The 19,901-nt window shown below is 53.6% G+C and overlaps 1 protein-coding gene across 8 annotated transcripts in view; it reads left to right on the top strand.

The window, feature by feature from the left end:
- BCL11B (BAF chromatin remodeling complex subunit BCL11B) overlaps nucleotides 1–19,901 on the top strand; it is a 104,332-nt gene that overhangs the window by 30,890 nt on the left and 53,541 nt on the right. For 5 of the 8 annotated variants that reach the window (XM_043921604.1, XM_043921601.1, XM_043921602.1 and 2 more), the window contains one exon: nucleotides 13,083–13,298. The exons of 2 other annotated variants lie outside the window; for them this stretch is intronic. In XM_043921604.1, coding sequence (XP_043777539.1) covers nucleotides 13,083–13,298 — 216 coding nt within the window. Of the gene's footprint in view, nucleotides 1–4,094; nucleotides 12,795–13,082; nucleotides 13,299–19,901 lie in introns of those variants that run through there. One more of the 8 variants, XM_043921608.1, reaches the window with a different exon arrangement.

The raw sequence follows: 19,901 nt of genomic DNA, 5'->3' as shown, positions 1-19,901 counted from the left end.
CACCTCTCTGTGTCCGAGTGGCCGGTGGGCTGCCTTTGAGGCGTGTTGTTCTGAGCCATGGGACAGGTCTGCAGGGCCCAAGTGGCTAGCCTTGTCACGTGTGGAAGCTTTGCTTGAGAATGAGGGATTTTGTGGGTTGGATCGTGTTGAAATACCCGTGGAATTGGTAGCCGGAGGGATCCCAGGGAGGCCTCCTCCAGAGGTACATTAAGCATCTTCAACATTATTACTTTGAGCAATCTAGGTTTTCTTAGAGGGTTTTCTAGGAGCGTGGCCTCCAAGGCAGCATCTGACTCTGGGTTAAATTTGTCTCTGCCCTTGCTGATTATGTAGGAGCACCCCTGATGTAGAGACAAAAACACCTACAGGGCTGAAATGGGTCTGTTCTTAAACAACCCAGGGCAGACCAGGTCATCTCTTCATATCTTCATCTGTGAAATGGGGCTATCCCATTGTTTACGCTCCTGCCACCATCCAGATATGAAAACACACCATTCTGGAGGAGTGAAGTACGGTAATTGCTGATTGCAAAGACATCATGAAAGTGTCGACTGTTTTTGTTTAGTCCACGGGGGCAGGGTGACTAATTTGCAAAAGGGAAGGGAACCAAACAGCTACTTGTGCAGCCTGTCATTCTATACAAGGGGAAGGAACTAGGGGGTTGAGGAGGGGTGTGAGATGCAGGACCTGAATTTCCGATTGAGGGACCTGATACCAATAGGAGACCCCTTTCCTCATCCTGTTTCATTTTAGGGAGCTGCCCCCTCTCCCTCAGCTCCTGGTTATTGTTTGGGACTGCCGTATGATTCAGAATCCGAGTACAGAGCTGTTGTCCTTGACCTGAACACCCCAGAAAAGGTGTCTTTCCTGATATGTGTTGTCTGGCCCCAGGAGAGGAGCATAAAGGGAGTGTAGATTTGGGAGGGGGAGGAATGCATACAGCAGGCAGCCTGTAAGTGCATAGTCTTGCTTGGTGCAGGTGAGGAAAGTCTCGGTTTGCGATACCACCGCATTGCAAAGCTAACAGAAATTGGCATTTATGCCCACTGAGCACACAGCTGGCTGCCCTGAAATGGTACCTTCACAGGGGAAATGGGAGGCCCACGTGTCCTGTTGGGGCTTCGTCTTACATTTTTGTTGTTGTTTTTCTTTCGATGAGGCTTTGAGTCTTTTTTTCCAGCAAATCCTGAATGACCTGAATTCGATTTTTAATAGGAATCACCTCTGGCAAGGCCCCAAACCTCTGGCTTAAGTTTGCTCGTTGGAAAATACCAATGCTTTCTTTGTATATCTGGTTGGTTCCCTCTAGGAGGGCCAAGACCCCAGGCTTGAGGGTGGGAGTGGGGGAGTGTGGCACTCTGCCTTTTCCACGGGGGATGCGGTGGAGCCCTGGTTCCCTGGCATCGGCGTGGGAGCTGCAGTCGGGTGGCGGGGGCACGGCAGATCCGCGTAGCCTGTGTTGGTGCAGGCTTGGAGCCAGAAGCTGGCTGGTGCTCCTTAATTGAATACAGATCTCAGTCTATTCCACGTGGGCATGCAAGGGTGGGCAGTGAAGGCAGTGATATTTTCCTTTGGACTTGGAAGTCCAGAACCCCCCAACCTGGAGAGCTTCCTCCCTGGTCCCTGCACCCAGCTCACCTGGTTTTGCAAAAAGAGGAAGGCAAATGGGTGGCTGGGGGCGGGGGGCGCGGTGTACAGGATCTTGCTGCACCCGTGTAAATATTGTTTGTGTGAACTGTGTCTTCTATCTTTGTTCGTGGCAGCTCGTTAATTAACCAGCCGATTACTGCTGCCTTCTTTTGACACATGCATGTATTTTGGGGCAAAAAGATTCTTGTTCTCCTAAAACTCTGAACGGAACCATTCACAAAGTCCTCATCTATCCTGGGTTCCGGGCTGCTCCCCGTCTTCTCTCTGTCCCCCACGGTCCCCCTGCCTTTCCCCCACCCCCAACACCGTCCCCTCCTCCCCACCCTTCCTTCAACCCAAGTGGGCTTGTAGTTGCGTGGAGGACAGACGCTAAACACAGCTAAATAAATCATGTTTACGCTTGGCGTTCTTGGTAGTGAAAAATCTGTTGGCTGTTTTTACTTCCTTATTTCTCAGCATTTGCTTCCTACCTGTTTTTGAGCACATGCCCAGAAATAGTAGTTTTGTCAAACGAGGGGATAATGCCAGCCAGCCTCTCTCTCTGCCAAGGAAGCTGCTGCATTTTGCAAAACAGAGTGACGTTTTTTAAGTGACACTAATGTTTTTTTTTCCTTTCCCCAAAGAAATTAGGATGTAGACTGAGGGTATTAAAATGCACTTAGGGAAGGGGGTGGGGGAAAACCCACCCAGTCACTCCCACCCCACAGCATGGGGACCTGCGGCTGGCAGGTTTAGAAAGGGTCTCACTTTTGTGTGCACTTGGCCGCTCCAGGGGCCAGAGGCAGCCGACGGATGAGAAGGGGCTGTCTCGACCCCGAGAGCTGAGTCAGGTTCATTTCAGCCCCAAGACTTAATTTTCTCTGCCATTTTGGATGATGTGGTACATGATTTTTTTTTTTTTTTCCCCGTGTTTTCCTGTTGGTTCTGTGTCTGTTTAGCTTCAGAGGCCTCCTGAGCAGTGCTGGCTGTGATTACCCTCAGGTTGTAAGCTCAAGTCTGGTCCAGGTTCAGAGAGGGGAGCTTGTTGGGATTCTAGCTAGACTATCATTGTTTATATAGAAGAGCAGCCAGGGAGGCGTCCCTTCCTCTGGGTTTTTATCCACGATGCTGTTTGGGCGGTCTCTGAAAAGTCATTTTCACCATGTGAGGCTGTTTGCTGGGCAGAGAGTTACAGCCGAATATATTAACTACAGATTTAAAAAAATACATTTTTTTTTAAACCGTTTCAAAATCAAAACAGTGGTACAGAAATGTTGGGTGTTCCTGCCAGGAGGCGAGGCTGGTCTTATCAAGGAGTCTTTGCAGTGAATTCAGTTTGAGTGCAGGACATCGGCTCTGCTTCAAAGAGAGCCGAGGGGAAAAAAAAATGACAACAAAATCAAAGTCAGCGTGCTCTGATTCCCCCCCCCCCCCCCCAGTTTCTAATGGGAATACTCTGCAACAGAAATGATATTTCCATTGAGGACCCCACTACCCGTTTCTTTAATTACATTAAATAGCGGTATAAACCTCAGCTGAACATAAACCCCTGTTACAGTGGTGCTGGGAGTGAGGCTAGATTGAATCGCAAGGAGCAGTGTTACTGGTGTTAATGTGCTAACAATCTTTATTAAATTAATCCTGCGAAGTGTTAATTTTTACAAATTTTGTTGTGCACACACTGTACGTCACCGTTGGTGTGTTGGGAGAGGAAAATGATTTCGTGTCGAAAAGGAAGTAAGAAGGTGGCTGTCAGACGGCTCCCTTAGAAGGGAAATTTGTGATTTTCGCCGTCAAATGCTACCTGCGCTGAAAGGAAGGCTCACAATATGTATGTGAAATGCCATCTACATACAGAAAACTCAGTTAAAGGGAACTACTTTGTTGAAAGTAATTACAGGCCTGTTCATGTTTTAGTCAGTGACATTTCAGACTTGGCTTAGAAACATAAAGAGGCCATAGAAAGATTTTGTTCTTACGTGATGCAAAGCATTGAACCTCATATTCTATATGTCCATTAGCAAAAGGTAAAAAAGAAGTGAAAGGAAAAAAAAATAGATTTAGTCAACAACAAATGCAGGAGGGAGCTGGGGTTTTTATTATAGCAGTAGAGATCAATTGCATGTAACTCTAATAAATAGAACTAAAACCAGAAAAAGCATTTTTGCTATAGCAGGTTTTTTTTTAAATACAATTAGATTTTTCTGTTTTTTTTTTCCTTTCCCTTACTTCCTCTCTTCCTCCCTTCCTTTACTATTTATTGTTTTTTAAGCATTCCACTAATCGAGTTAAATTTCTAGTCCTTATAAAACAAGGAACTCTGCTGGCCCTTGTGGTTGCATATTCCCTTACTGCCCAGGTAGAGAATTTTATGGTTTGCTCATAAAAAAAAAAAAGGTCGATGATGCCTGTGTGTGCAAGCATGTGCTCAGTTGTGTCTGACTCTGCGACCCCATGGACTATAGCCCGCCAGGCTCCTCCGTCCATGGGATTCTCCAGGCAAGAATACTGGAGTGGGTTGGCCATTCCCTTCTTCAGGGGATCCTCTCGACCCAGGGATGGAAGCTGCATCTCCTGCATTGGCAGGCGGATTCTTTGCTATTGAGCCAGCTGGGAGGTTCCCGACGCCCACCTTCTTCAAATCCACCACTCCGCCTGTACCTGCTGGCCCCTCCTGCCCACTCCTCTCGGGCTGAGTGATTGTGGGAACTTCCTTGCTGGGCTCGGCGTTGACTTGAGGGTCTTCTCATTGGATGTGCTGCCTTGTTTTCGTTCTTAATTCTCTGGGACTCTCACAGTTCAGACTCGGTCTTTGTGATTCCATCGTGCACTCTTCGCATGGCAGAGCCAGTGTTGGAGTTGGTGGGATCTGCAAACCACGACCACCTGTGAGCTCAGCAGTTTGTGAACGAGTGTCAGGATTCAGTACTCCCAGGGTTCACTCACGTGCCAGGCCCAGTGGATGCTGACGCAAAAGATAAACATGCCCTTAGTTTAAAACCCACTGTAGGCACCAAATCTGAAGAATCACTTCCTGGCTTACTTCCCTTCATGTGACACGTGACTTCTGTCTTGGCTGTGGATTCCTCCCCACCCGTCCCCTCTGCCTGAAATGAATGGGGACGTGTCTAAGGCCTGCCTGGCCAAGCTGGTCATTGGACCCTGGCCATCAGGGAAAGAGTCACAGCGTCCTGACCCCAAGTCCCAGATTCTTCCTGCTTGAGATCCGAATGATCTAACCGGTTTCTGATTTCCACATGTAGACTGAGCTTTTCGGCCAGGGGTGCTTCGTGAAGATACATGTATTCGACTGTGGCTCCTGATGCTGCCCAAGAGAAAATTACCGGAGGCTCTTGGGTGTGTCGTGTTTCAGGGCAGAAACGCTAAAGATGGAAGCCACTGCCCAGCTTCTGATCAGAAGGCCCAGATCAGGGGGAAGGGGACATTCCTCTGCTAGGTACTGGTTGGCTGTTTTTGCTGGCGAGACTCATAGAGTCTGTCAACTCGGGTTTGTCCTTGGCCTCTGTAGTTTGCATGGAATGCATGCAGACATTTTACCATGTCCATGTTGCTGGTGTATGCATGCGTGCGTGTATGCATATGTGTATAATCTCTCTATAATAGATGTGCATGCGTACATTTTTCTAGCTAGTGAGACACGTGGCTTCACCTTCTGTTGTCCCCAGGCCTGCCCATTCCAGGATTGTGGGTCCTCCTTTGGCTGACCCTCCCTGCTGAGGTCGCCCCAGAGGATTCATACCTGTTTATCTGTGTGTGGCCGGAAGCCATGGCACACAGGCCTCCCCTCCCGGCTGGAGGTCGAGTGAGTGTGTTTACTGGTGTGCCGGCAGTTCAGAGAGCTCCAGAGATTTCCGCAAAAGACAGCAAAAGGGGAGTCTGAGCCGTGTGCTTTCTCCTGCTGGTGCCCGCTAGGGGCTGGCATGGTCAGCCTCGAGTACTTGGTCAGCTGCCTCTGTCTTATCCCGAATGGTCCTTAGGGTGTGGTTCAGCCTGCCTCCCCAGCAGCGCCTGAAGTCTCCGCTGCTCCCTCTCTGGGCCCTTTGGAAGGGCCATCGAAGGTTCTGGAATTTGTGATCTAAGCTCACCAATCCTTGACGCAGGGCGTGGGAAGGGTTTTGCTGCCTGGTAGTATTTTAGCTGTTGGCATCTTGTGGAGATTGGGATTGGAGGCATTGGAACAGTTGCTTTTGGACCTGGCGGGGGCGGGGGGAGCCATGTGCCCGCTTCTAATTGCAAGACGCAGCTGCTTGGGGGGGGGGGTGTTCCATTTTTGAGCCCGGGTGGAGGGAAGATAGTGAGTTTGGTGGCGGGGTTGGGGGGCACGGTTGTTCCCGTCCTTGCCTCTCCCTTTTCTGGGGTGTGGGGAGCAAAAATAGTTGAACTGGGTGATTCAGCGTGTCGGATCTCAGGAGCGCACGGGGCGGGGATGGGGCCACGCACAGCGGAAGGCTGCCTGGCTTTCGGGTGTCAGGAGGGCTGTGCTTCTGACATCCTCTCAGAGGCTGGGTCTTCTTGAGAATGTGTGGGCAGGAAGATGCCTCGAGGTCACTGTGGGCTCCAAATGGTCTCTGGATGGTCCTTGGGGGTATGGCAGTGGATGGGGCCTTAAGCCCAGAGATGTTCTTGCAGGCTCCTCCCTCTCTGCTGCCTGGCATCAGGTACCCACGGTTGTTCCTCTCTAAACCCAGCCCGGCCCAGGCTGCGATGAGGGATGCCAAGCAGCCCCTTCCACCTGTGTTGGGATTCCCACCTCCCAGCCAGGTAGAGGACGGCTGTTTGCAGCATGTGGCCCCAGTAAAGGCCAAAATGGATGGGAGCTATGTTTTTATGGCCCCCTTGGAATGACCCTGAAGGAAGGCTTGAAACACAGCTGTGCAAACCCCTTGAGACTTCATTTCTCCTTTTCCTTGCTTCTTTTCAAAAGGATACTTACCCATGTATCCCCAAGCCCAAACCCACGGTAGTCAGGCCTTCCTGATGGGTGTTCAGACTCGTGTGACTAAATTTGATTCCAGTAGTGGGAACTGGGACTTGGGGAGTCCCAGCTCCCATAGAGGGTTTCACCTCTCTGTGCACCGAACACTCTGGTGCAGTGACCCAGCCGTGCCTCACACCCACTCATCCAGGGCTGGGGACCTGACCTTGGGCTTGAAGGTTCTCATGGTGACTTGCCGTGTCCACTTCCCTTTCTGCTTTGACTTACTGTTACATATTTTATAATGAAATGCAGAACAAGTTCTAGTCTTTTCTGGTTCCCAGAACTTGGTTATTAAAAACTAAGAAAAAGACATGAAATAATACCTGTAGAGTGAAGGAATTTATCCCCCACCCCACTACCCCTCCCCGGGGACCCATATAGCTCTGAAACTGAGTAACAAAGAAGACTGCTTAGAATCTGTCTTGTCTCTTCCCCCTGTCTCAGCCACTCCCCCACTCCCTACCTCCTCCCTTGTTCCTCCCCAAAAAGGAAGAGAGAGAAAGAACACAGAGGATGGGAAAGCTAGGGCTTGTCGGGTGAGTACCGGCTGCCTGTCTCATTTAAGGTAGCACTCTGCTTCTTTCAAATAGGAAATTGCCAAAATGGATGTCATCGGCTGCTAATTAGATGTATTTTAACTGCAGGATCGTTTTACCAGCTAATACCCTTATTATGTGCTTCACTGTGAACCCGTGGTGGAGCTGTTAAAATAGGAGCCTGTGGCCCTGGCAGAAGGCTCAGGGAGGCTGCGGGATCCATGGAGCCCTTTCCCTCTGTGGCCCCACAGGGGCCACACCGGACTCCGTGCTGGAGGCTGAGTTCACTCGCCTCCCGGAGAGGTCCCCATCTTCCCCAGTGACTACCTGTCTTAGGTGATTTGACCAGGGCCTCAGTAGAGGAGGCCGTGAGTTCTCTGGGTTGAAGACCCCGAGAATCACACCCTCTCTTGTTCTAGACATCATGGTCCCCTGCCTTTGGCCTCGAAGCAACAAATGACCATGTACTGTAGATAGACCTGGCAACTCAAGGCCGTATCCTCGTCATGAGGTGCCCCAGATAGGCAGGCCAGAACCTCCAGCGCTGGGTTTTCAAGTCTAAGCTGGCCTCCCTCCGTCTTCCCTCTACCAAACCAGACCGGTGGCTTGCTCAGTCGGGTCCAACTCCTTGCGACCCCATGGACTGTAGCCCACCAGGCTCCTCTATCCATGGGATTTTCCAGGCAAGACTACTGGAGTGGGTTGCCATTTCCTTCTCCACTACCGAACCGGAAGGAGTCCCGATTCCCCATCAGGGTTGAAGGGGGGCTGGGCTAGGACCAGAATCAGGATTCTTCAGTGAGAGCACAGCATTTGACTTCTGTGATTTCTCTCTTTCTCTCTCCTCTCGACCCCCTCTGCCCTGCTTAATACATAGCTTTTTTTTTTTAAATCATCCTTAAGACAAAGTAGCTGGCAAAATATTGAAGCGATCAGAAAGAAATGTTTTTATTTGCCTGGGTGCGAATTGGGTTATCTGCCTATCTTGTTTATGAAATTCGGGGCTGCCTTTCCTGCAGTCTGTTCGCCTCTCAAATCTTTCCCGGCTCCCATTTCCATATTTCTGCGTGCATGTTCTTTGTTAATCACTTGGCAAGTGCTTATTTGAATATTAAAAATTTCTTTAATCATCAAAGGCAGGAGCACAGTCTCATGAATATTCATATTTTCCCCCTCCTCAGACTGGTGTCTCGTTCATTACCCTGCAGTAAAAGCCAAACAGCCATCAATCGCCCTCATTATAGGCTCTGGCCGTTGTGATTGGCTGCTGCTGCCCAGAGCTTTTTTTTTTTTTTTTTAATTTTTTTCCTCTTCTCCTATGAGCTGTCTTGTACCTGCCAGCAGCAGCCCCCCCACCTCTAAAAAAAAACCAAAATCAACAATGCAAGAATAAATTTCTCTGGTTGAAAAACAACTCTGCAAACTTGTCAAACAGTCCTCGTGGTTTGCTGCCACTGAAGTGGCCACCAGCGCTACCTGCCCCCACCTGCAAAACAAAACAAAACAAAACAAGAAAACCAAACCAAACAACCAGGAAAAAAAAAGTGTGTGTTGTGGTGGGGGGGGGGGGGGGGGGAGAAATTAAATAAATAAATAAAAAGGAAGAAACTTGAGCCTCAGAGATGAATATTTGTCAAGAGAGTTGACGTAAGTCTCATTTGCATAATGACTTTGTACTTCTGCATTAATAAAATTTGCATATGAAGCCATGTTAATTACTCCTGATCATGCTTTTTGCATTCATGCATAGTAATTTTCTCCGACTTGTGAGAATTAATGTCTTGGCATGGGGGGAGGGGGCGCGGGGACCGTCAGGTTTGCTTGCCAGTGGTCCGCACTCACACACACTCGCTCCCTGTCTGTCTCCCCTCCTTGATCTATGACTCATTTTTGCACTATCGGTAGGAGTTCTTGGCTTAAAAAATGTATCAATTGAAAGGCAGCAGTAGGGAGAAAAATATACATCTCCTGTACCCGTGTATTCTAGAGCTCCTCTTTGCTAGCTAGGGATCTGTAACCCTCCCATGTGGGAGGGGATACGAGGATGCAGCGATGGGAAAAAGGCGAGCCTTCGCCTCGAAACCAGGCTGGGGCTTTTCCAGGCGTTTTTTTTTGTGTCTGCCTCGGTCGGTGTGGGCGTGTTTGCTGGGTACTGCGCATGTGTGCGGAGTGAGGGCGGAGGACCATCTGCAGGGCCCCCCCGCCAGAAGGGACATGGTCACAGACTCCCCCACCGGAGGGAGGCATTCAGAATCACCCGGATTTGGAGCTTCGGAAACGTTTTAGGGGTCTTGTTTCTGGACATTTTGTCCCTCCTTGTTTGCATGGAGCGACAGTCCCGCCCCTCTGGGCTTGGTGGTCTCGGACATCCAGCCTCAGTTTTCCTTGTTTGTGGACAGGAGGCTCCTGATAGCCATCTGATGGGAAAGCTATTGGGCTTCAACGAGATGACGTGTGCAGCCATTGTTGGCTTCTCTTTCCTGTAAGGAAAGTGAACTTCCACGACAAGGAGTGAGCCAGCAGAGGTCTTATTTCTAAGCCACCTCGGATCCCTCGTAAAGCCGAGATGGCGTCTGGGCGTCCCTCCACCGCATACCTCGGTGCACGTGTGTCTCTAACAGGTCCAGAGGGGAGCCGGCCTGGACCTCAGAAGAAAGCGTCTTTTTAAAAGGAGTGCCTTGCAGGGCTTTGTAGGGGGCCATCGCTGCCGGGTTGTGGCGGGGGGAGGCGGAGACCCATAGGGAGTTAGGGAAAGTTCCAGAACGGAAAATAAATGCATGATAGTGACGGTTATTGGGTGTTTACTGGCAGCCTGGCTCTGGCCAGGCGTGTCCTGACCTTCCTTAAAAGGCGAGGCTCTGAGACGGTGACTCAGCCCGGGTCACGCGGCCGGGAGATGGCAGAGCCGAAGCCGGACTCTGAGGCAGCCGGGCCTCTGCGCTCCGGGCTTCCTCCGCCTGTCTGTAGGTGTATAGTCTGGTCACAGGGTCGAGTGCTCTGTCCAGGGCATTCTGGATTCCCTGGCTGCATTTTGCGAGGTAGCCACCCCCAGGGCTGGGAGGTGGTTTGGGACAGATGCTGTGGCCAGTCTTCATGTCGGGCTTAAAACAAAAAAACTGAGATAAGGTTCACATAATGTACGATGCACCGGTTTGAGGTGCGCAGTCGCTGGTTTTGAGTTTGTTCACAAGGATGGCCGTGCAGCTGTCAGCACACGGAGGCCAGAGTGGCCCTGCTCACTAGCCCTGACCTCCCGCCGCCCACCCCGTTCTGGGCCCCTGATAGCCACTCCTCTCCTTTTCCGGCGTCTCCCTGAATTTGCTCTTCTGGACACTTCCTGTCATCATACAATAGGTGGCTCCTCGTATCATCTTTGGCTTTTGCAGCTTCAGAAAGAGGCTGTTTTGGAGTTCCGCCTGTGGGCGGGGTTCTGGTTTAAGCTGCTCTGGGTGGGATAGGGGGACCTCCCCCAGGGCAGAGGGGTCTTATGAGAGCACCCTGAGAGGCCTCTGCGGGCTGCTTAGGATTGGAAGCCCCCGCGCCCTTGCTGCGCCCTCCTCTGCCTCCATGGAGCGGCTCCTCGGAGCAGGTGGACTTCGAGGAGGCCAGAAGTCTAATGACGTCACCCGGGAGCCCCTCTGGGGGCGGCCCGGCCCCCCACCCCTGTCGGAGTTGGAGGATGACTTTGACTGTACAGACTCTGGCCTCACGAAGCCCGACCTTTCCAGAAGGAGAGGGGTGTGGCTGGACCTGCCCTTTGGTCTTTCCTCCCGACCACGGACACACAGGCTCTGCTCCCTTCCAGCTTGGGACCGGGCGCTTGTTACCTGGGCGCTCCGGCTGGTTTTCTCAGCCGTGGGAAACGGTGGTGGCTGTGTGCTGTGGCCTCACCCAGAACCTGGGGGCCGGAAGTTGTTCTTTGCAACCTCCGGAGGCCCGACTCAGCCCAAGGACCCTCCGGCTTCCTCCCAACCTTCATGGCCTTGCCTCTCAGGATCCTGGGGCGCCCTGGTCCCCCGCATCCCTGCTGCAGCCCCCCCCCCCACCTCCCAGAGGAGGCAGGGCACTTCCACACTTGGGAGACACTCCGGGTTCAAGTCCAGACCTCCCCAAGCCTCAGTCCCCCTCACCCCCGCCCCCTAGATTGGAGGTGGTCTTCCCTACGGAGCGGGGTGTTCGTGGTGAAGTGAGTCCAGCTCCTTGTGACAGGTGCTCCGCACAAAGCCACTGCCTTCCGTGGTGTGAAGGCAGGTGTGGGCAAGGATGAACATACTGTCTCCAGCGCCGGGGAGTTTCGGGCAAGGGTCAGGCAGGGCAGGCTTCTGGGAGGAGTTCGGGGACACTGGTTTCAGATTAGCTGACCTTTCTTGAGGTTCCTGCATCAAATCTGGGGCATGGCCTTCCGCTCAGCATTTGTGGCTGGAACAGCACACCAGGTCTTGGCCACACCTTCCAGGGCTGTCATGGGCTCAGAAATGGCTCGGCCCAGAGACTAACCTAGCACACGGTCTTCACTGGCCTAGAAGGACCAGGTGTTGGTATGGGTGTTAAGCTTTGACCTCTTGGCAGGACACATGCAGGTGGTCTTCACATGCTCTGATACTCCTGGTCCAAGATAATACCCGTTTTGGAGACCCAGGAGGTACCGAGTTCTGGAGCCCCAGTTCTGGAGCCAGGCAGCCAGCAGGGTTTTGGTGGGTCTGGCTGCTGGCGTCTGCAGTTTTCTGCGGTCATGTCATCAGTTTCCTGGTCTGTGCAATGGGCCTGCTGAGCCCTGCCTCCAGGGCATGCTGGGAAGCTCACTCCTGATGAAGATTGGCAGGCTGCTGGCTTGCAGAGAGTTTGCAGGGCTCTGTGGCTCCCTCGTGGTGGCTGTAGAGTGGGCACATCCCCACCCCCCCAGACCTGTGCGGGGCCCTGAGCAGTCTGGGGGTGGGGGAGCGTCCCTGGCAGAGCCGCCCCGGAGCCCAGCTGCCCGTCATCTTGTTGATGTTTTCCTTTTGTCTCTCTGATGCTTCCCTGCTCAATTATTTACCCAGGGAATTTGGGCTTCTTCACTTGTGGTTTTGGCAAGGGCTTCACACAAATGTTTTGCCCTGGTGGTCTCTTAGCCATTTAAGATAAACGGCCAAATCAAACGCAGGCCTTGCTGGGGAGCCCAGGCGAGCTGTGGGGCTGGGCGGAGACCGGCAGGCCCTTGGCCGGGCGTCGCGGCTGTCAGACACGGGGAGGTGTGAAGAGGGGGTGCCGAGCGGTGCCAGGGCTCTTTGGGGCGGCGGAGGGGGGGCCAAGGTTCAAAGCCTTTGAAAAGACCTTGGGGCTTGGGTGCTGCGTGTCGGTGTCAGTTGCTCTGGGTTGTAAAGGGCACCGGCTGGCCCTCCTCCAGGCGGGAGGCTGGGCAGTGCCCAGGCGCTGGGAGGGGACCACCTGGAGGTGTCCCAGGCTTGCACAGACGGCCCATCCTGACAGAGCACACAGTGGCGGCCTGGGACTTCCCGGCTCTTCCGGGGGAGGGGGGGTGGCCCAGATGTGGGAGGGAACAGATCCCCCAGTGGAGTCTGCTCCGGGACACACCAGAAGCCCCGACCTGGGGAGACCTTCGCGGGATCAGGGGTCCTGACTGCCCCTGGGTACCCCAGCCCCGGGCGTTAGACCTCCCCGGGATGGGAGTCTGGTACCCGCATCGCAGCTGTAGCCTCAGGACCCCGTCAGGCCCCGCCCACTTCCCTGGCCCCGCCCCCAACCCTGGCTGCCCCCCACCCCCACCCCGCCCCCACGGCAGGGGCTGGCACCCTGCGCCCCCACCCCACAAGGGCGGCCTGCAGCCCTCTGCCCCGGGCCCCGTTCCTTCCACTCCCCGAAGCCCTCGCACAGTCCAGGGTCCGACTGACCAGCCTTTTCTATTGTTTTCTCTCCAGGGCCGTGCAGGCCTGCCCAGCTGCCAGCGATGGCCCCCATAGCTGCCTCCTCCTCCCACCCTCACCCATCCGCGATCACTTCGCCTCTGCGCGCCCTGGGCGCTCTGCCGCCCTGCGTCCCCCTGCCGTGCTGCAGCGCGCTCCCTGTCTCGGGTGACGGGACTCAGGGTGAGGGTCAGACGGAGGCTCCCTTTGGATGTCAGTGTCAGTTGTCAGGTAACCGACCGCCGCGGTGGAGTGGGGGGCGGGCTCCCGGGGGGTGCGGGGGTGCCCTGGGCAGGGCTGGCGGCTGCCTCTCTCGCAGGTGGGCTGGGGCAAAGGTGTGGGGGCCCACGGGAGAGGTGCCAAGGATGATGACACAACTCTACGCCGTGCCCCGGTCCCCATCGGTCAGGAGGTCCCCCCACCCCCATGCCTCCGCCCCTTCCGAGATCTCACTCCCAGCCTCCGGCTGTTTAGCTAAAGTTTAATTGGATAACGCTTAACATCTGAGGTTTTCTTTTGCCCTCGCCACTGCTCTCCCCACCCCAGCCACTACCCTCCCCACCCCGCCAAGACACGGCCAGGAGATGATTCTTTGGTTGTCTGTGTACATCGCCGGAGCCCTCCAAAATGCTGAGTTTCTCTTTGCGAGAATATGTTGCCCATTAACTTTTAGAAAAAAAGTTTCTCTGGAGGAGCCTTTTAGCTTTGGCTCTGGGAGGGGGTGAAACATTTTGAGGTGTGCGGGGTCGGGGGGGGGTGGGGCGCGCAGGGCAGGGGTTGAGTGCCCAGCTCTGGGGTTGGCGTGGCTGCCCATTATACAGATGCGCAGACAGAACAGTGCGGCGACCTGACCTGTGCTGTTACCTCCCTTCTCCCCCCTCAAACAAAACCCAAACTCCTGTTCCGGCCTGGGGTCCCTGGAGTGTGCAGGCCAGGACTCCTCATCCCAGCCTCTCCCGCTTAATATCTCGGCAGAGCCTGATGTAAGACACTGAGGCCGCAGGAGCCTTGATGCTGATACAGACATGGGTGGTGGCGGGTGCCCGGCAGGGACCAGGAAAGGACAGGGTGAGTGCCCCGCCAGGGCAGGTTCCGTGTGTCCCTGCTTTGGCACCAGGCGTGTTGCTGGCTTTCTCTGACTTGGGCAGTGAAAGGGAGACTTGTGGTTTTTTTTGGAGGGGGGGGCAGGTTTTGCTTTTAGCTGAAGCTGTCCCAAGGGGTGGCCCCTGTTAGAAACGCAGCTCTGCAGAGGGCCGTGGGCAGCCCAGCTCCACGCCTTCCTGCTGGTGGGCTGGTGGCCTGCAGCCTTCAGCGCCCCTTCCTGTGACAGATGGTGATGTCATAGGTACCAGGCTTGGGTCTTGAATGCACAGAGCAGAGACTGAATCACCCAGGAAGGCGTCTGCACAGTTTGCAAAGAGGGCGGCTCCCTGTCCCGAGCTGCCCGGGTGCCCAGGGCAATGGGGCATCCTGTCCCGGCTCCGTGGGTCTGTGCTATAACCCCTGCTTGCCGAGTGCAGGGCACCTGCTCCGTCCGGGTGGCCGCGTGGCTCTAGTGACTTCCTGTAATTCATGCTGCAGCTGTTTGGTGGGGGAGGTCGTACTGTTGACGGTCAGCCTGAGTGTTCATGACTGGACTCGGTCAAGTTGGTGCAGGAACAGGCTCTCCCTGGCCATGGAGTTGCCTGGGGCTTGGCTCAGCCTTCCACTGTGCTTAATCTCTGGCTCTGCTTAGAAGCTATGGCTGAGTGCGAGTTAATTAACCCGTTTTACTGATGGGAAAGCCAAGGCTCAGGGGTTGGGGGGGGCAGTGGCTGGGCCCGGGCTGCAAACTGGGATTTGCCATCAGGACATCTCCCAACAAGGCCACCCTGCTTCCTGCTGGGTCGTGCACCTCTGCCTACATCCTGGGGAACGTTCTTACTCTGTCCTGCTCAGCCATAGTACAGCCCGCTTTCCTTGTAGGGAACGTAAGTTGAAGGCCTACTGTGTGCTGCCTTGTGCTAGGCATGTGGTGTACCTTGCATTTAATCCTCACGGTGACCTTAGGAGGTAGCTTTCCTGTTCCCACTTTGTGGTTGAGAAGATGAGCCCCGGAGACAGGAGGTTATCAAGGCCCCCATTCATGCACTCACTCATTCGTTCATTCTTGTGCAAACCGCGGTGCAGTTCAGCACGGCCGGTCCCAGCCCTCCTGTAGCTTGCAGTGTGATGGGTCAGGTGGTGGAATGGGAATAGGGACCAGAGGGAGCAGCCGGGAAGGCAGAGGTGGGCTTTGATCCTGGGCCGCCCATCCTGCACCCGCTTCCCCTTTGGCCTTGGCTCACCTGGCTCAGTGGCCTTCCTGGACTTTAGAATTTGATGCCGTCAGGGCTGAGAGCTTCTGAGCAGCCCTTGTGGTTGTTGGCAGTGCCGGGGAGGGCGGGCAAGATGGGGCCGTGTCTGTTCCTTGGGTCCCTGGGCCTCTCCTCCTGACCTGCTCAGGGGCCAGCTCTCAGCTTCGGGTGCTCTGCCCTGATCCCTAGCCCTGATCTTTCCTCCTTGGGTCTGCGGTAATTAGCCTGTGTCAGTTTGCGCCATCATATTTTCAGATCAGTGTCAGTACCTGAAAAAAATCCCATTCCAGTGGTTTTTGTCCCTTTGTGGCTTCTGTCCCTGGCACTGGGCTGTTTGCTAAAGTGTTTTTAGTGCCTGTTTAATTAGTAGTTTGAGTGGAGTCATTAAATTCCCAGTAACCCGTTAGGAAGAAGCGGTCCTCTGTAAAGGCGGAAAGGGGCTGCCGGCCTTAACTTTGTTTTGTCCCTTTTTGGATCAGGATGCACTGAACCTCTGTCTTCAGCTTAATATGGAAAACCCCAGTGTAACCATGTTCATCAGGTTAATTGCATGCCTGTGAATGCATTCGAGGTTCTTTATAGAAGGATGTGATTTTATGGGGGAGAAAACCACACAAGTATGTGTGTTTGTGTACCTTTCCCTCTGGAAGCACCCTAAACAGCCCTGCCTCCCGGGACCCCAATCCCAGATCTTCTGCTTGTCACAGTAGGGAGAAGGGACTTGGGGTCCCCTTTGCTTTATGACTGTTGAGTTGGGGGTGTTCCTGGAAACTGAAATGTTTTCATTGGGAAATTCCACATACAAACTTCTCCAAGGTGCCTGGGGAGTCAAAGGTCTGGGGCTCTGGTCCGGGCCCTGACTCCACCTGGCTGGTGACCTTGAATAAGTCATTTCCCTTCTCTGGACCTCAGTTTCCCCTTTTGGCCTTGCCAGGTGGCGCCTGTGGTAAAGAACCCACCTGCCAACGCAGGAGACGTAAGAGACTCAGGTTGGATCCCTGGGTCGGGGAGATGCCCTGGAGGAGGGCATGGCAACCCACTCCAGTATTCTTGCCTGGAGAATCCCATGGACAAGGGAGCCTGGCAGAGTTGGACACTACTTAAGTGATTTAGCATATACACACACACACACACACACACACAGAGTACAATGTTGTCGTTCAGTGGCTAAGTTGTGTCCGACTCTTTTGCGACCCCTGGACTGTAGCCCTCCAGGCGCCTCTGTCCATGGGGGTTTCCAGATAAGAATACTGCAGTGGGTTTCCATTTCCTTCTTCAGGGCACTTTCCCAGACCAGGGATGTAACCTGCGTCTCCTGCACTGGCCGGCAGATTCTTTAGCACTGAGCTACCAGGAAAGCCCATGTGGTACATACGTAGCGTTTAAAAACAAGGCTTCTCTCTCACACTGATCTTCAGAGCAGAACATACTGATCAATTACTGAGATGCTGGGGTTACCTGTGTGGGATTTGGCTGGGGTTCCCGAGGTGGGGGTGGGGTTTTCAGAGGACCATTGGGTTTTGGACTCCCAAACCTTTTCCCTGTTCTGAGGCTTCCATGATTGGGAGGCAGTCATTAGAGACAGTGTCAGACTGTGGAGTGAAGACTGCTCTATCCTGTATTGGCTGTGTGACCTTGGACAAGTCATTTCTGCCCCTCTGCCTCAGTTTCCTCACCTGTAAAATGGGGTCACTGAAAGCGTGTTCTGAAGTTTGGATGAGGTCATGCACGCCAGGTGCTGAGAACAATGCCTCTTGCTGAGCGAGCCCTCCAGACATTCTGATTCATGCACGAGCAGGATGAGTCTCACATCATTATATCATTACCTGCCTGGCTCCATCTGGAATCTTACTTGAAGCTGGATCCCTAGTTTCCATTCTTAAAGGCATTTAGCCTCTTGGCTGGCTCAGGTGGTATACCAGCTTTGGGAGGTGGTGAAGGAACTGAGAAACTTCATTGCATATTTAAAAGCCGCAAATGGTCATCAGCCACAGTGATTAATACATGCGCTTGGTGAAGTTCAAGGTCTCCAGCAAGAACACACAGGATCCCGGCTCGGGGAAGTGAAGTGTTTGGATTTAATAGAAGGAGTCAGTTGCAGTCATTAGTATATGCTGAAATCACAGGGCAATCTTGTAAAGTTAAATTCAATTTACTTTTCTACTGAAATTGTGCTTGCTGTGTTATTTAACCAGTCTGGGGTTTCTTGGCATGGGTTAAAAGGACAATAAAGATAAAAGAATACCTGTAAGTAAATAGTAGGGTTTCACAGTAGAATCTATCGTTTTTCTCCTCCTTCAATTATATCCCAGTGTTCATTTTGTGTTGGTTTTTATAACTGGAGCCTTCCAATGGGACGCCGTGAAGGAGACCACCCTAGCTGTGGAAGCTTGATGCAATTAATACAGTCTGTCTGGAAAGTGGCCTTATTTCTGGAAGTTTTATGTTAATGATATGGTCTGCGCTTTGCACATTTCATACTAGAACGAGAAGCAAGCTGTAGTTTCATTTCGGACTGGGTTTGATTAACACCGAAGGATCAGTGGGCAGCTACAGGGCGACGTGGACCAAGATGGCAGTGCTCACCCGGCCCCCACTGGGGCACCGCCTCCAGTCTGGGGCGGGCGGCGGGGTGCAGAGGCGCCCCCTGGGGCATGGGGGCCTCCATGGAGACCTTGGAGGGAGGGGTGAGTATGGGGTGAGGAAGAGAGGTTGAGTGTGGGCGTGCGCGTGTGGACAGAAGCCCTCCGTCCAGGAAGGTTCCAGACACGCCCTTGCCTTTCTCCTGATTCTCTCTGCACAGTCGCGTGCCTTACGGGGTCTTTCTGGGCTCACCAGGTCCCAGGGGCCGTGGCGGGGGGTTGGCTCGTTGTTGGAGGAAGGGCTCTCAGGGGAATTATTAAAAATGTAAAGAGTCATCTGTCCGCCCTGACTGATGTCTACATCACTGGAGGGGCCGGCGGTCCCACTTGTCGGTGGTGACTGGTGTGTGCGCCCGTGTCTGTCTGCCGACTTTCTGGGAACACATGGCTGTAGACGGAAGGCTGCATGGCTCCCCTGGTCGGAGGGAGCCGCCCCTCCAGCCTGGCAGAGGTGGCCAAGGGTGGCAGGGCTTGAGTGGACTCCAGGGAAGTCCCCTGTCCCCCAGAGCTGCAGACCCCAGATCTTGTCCGGCACCACGAGGCATCAGAGGGGGCTTGGGGCACCTACCCCCCATGCTGCCTAGTGGGGGGCTGGGGCACCTACCCATGTGACTGTCCTTAGATTAAAGGGGGGTCCCAGCAACATCCCCGGTGGAGACCGCTGCACTGCCTCACCAGATTCCACTTGCCTCTCCGAGCCGGCCCTTCAGACGTTCTGAAGGCAGAGCTAAATCAAAGAATTCTGTTCAAAATCCGCACAAGATGTTGCTGTTTTTCTGCTCTGACAGGAGAGGCATTTGGAAGTGCAGTTTCTTTCTTTCTTTCTTTCCTTTTTTTTTTTTTTATAGCTGTCTTAAAAAGGAGTTTGGCTGTTTAGCACAGCTGGTGCTCATTACATTATGCACTGGCAATAAAATAGCATGTGTAATTAATTTTTAATGCAGCGCTGGGTGCAGCGCTTTAAAGCTGTTAGCGGATGAGAAGGACCAGCACTGGCCACCGACATCACAGATCTCAGAGCAGGGCGGCCACGTTCTGCAGCTTGAAAGGAGATCCGAACGGGGCGGCGGAGGCTGGGCGCCCTCTGCTTGGATGGAGTGGCCCAGAAATGGGTCTGCCTCCAGTGACCCGAAGACTCAATATTTTAATGATCTAGGACCAGAGGTCCTGAGAGATCGTCTTACCCAACCCCTTCATCGTCCGGAGGGGGGGACACCGAGGTACAGACTGGGGAAGAGGCCACAAGATGTGTTGTGCCTCTGCCCACTAAACGTCACTGCCCCTCTTGAGTTCATATTGGAAACTGGACAGGGAAGTTCGTCATCTAGCTGAAGCCATGTGATATGTGCAGTTAGATTTGGCCACTTCTAGAATTTTTGTTTTGGGGAGCCCTGAACCTAGCCTCTTGGACCCTCAGTTTTGCCACCTGCAGTGGGGACCTGCATCCATGTGTCCCAGCTTTGATACTTTCTGTCATTGTCCTTTGATTGCTGGCTGCTCCATCCCTTCTGTGGCCTGGATTTATGCTTGAAATTAAATGCCATTGTGGACACACATTGGTGGAAGTGCTGCAGGCATTGTGGGAGGCTCCAGAGACGGGACCGTGCTCGCTCCTTGTTCTCAAGGTGGGCTGGTGTTAATGTGTGTCTCTGGGCTAGCTGCTGTCTTTCTCTAAGCCTCAGTTTACCCATCTGAGAAATGGGACTCCTAGAAGTACCCACTCATCATCCCTGCCTTGGAGGGTCCCCTGATTGGCCTCCATCCTGGGGTGGCCACAGCTGATTGCCAGCACGTGGGGAAGCACAGGCAAAAGGAAGTTTGGAGGGCAGGAGGGAGAAGCCCGGCCTTGGGTGCTC

Source organism: Cervus elaphus, chromosome 13 (genome assembly GCF_910594005.1).
Source record: "Cervus elaphus chromosome 13, mCerEla1.1, whole genome shotgun sequence".
Taxonomy (NCBI): domain Eukaryota; kingdom Metazoa; phylum Chordata; class Mammalia; order Artiodactyla; family Cervidae; genus Cervus; species Cervus elaphus.
The sequence above is the reverse complement of the archived record's forward strand: the minus strand, read 5'-3'. Positions and strand labels throughout refer to the sequence as shown.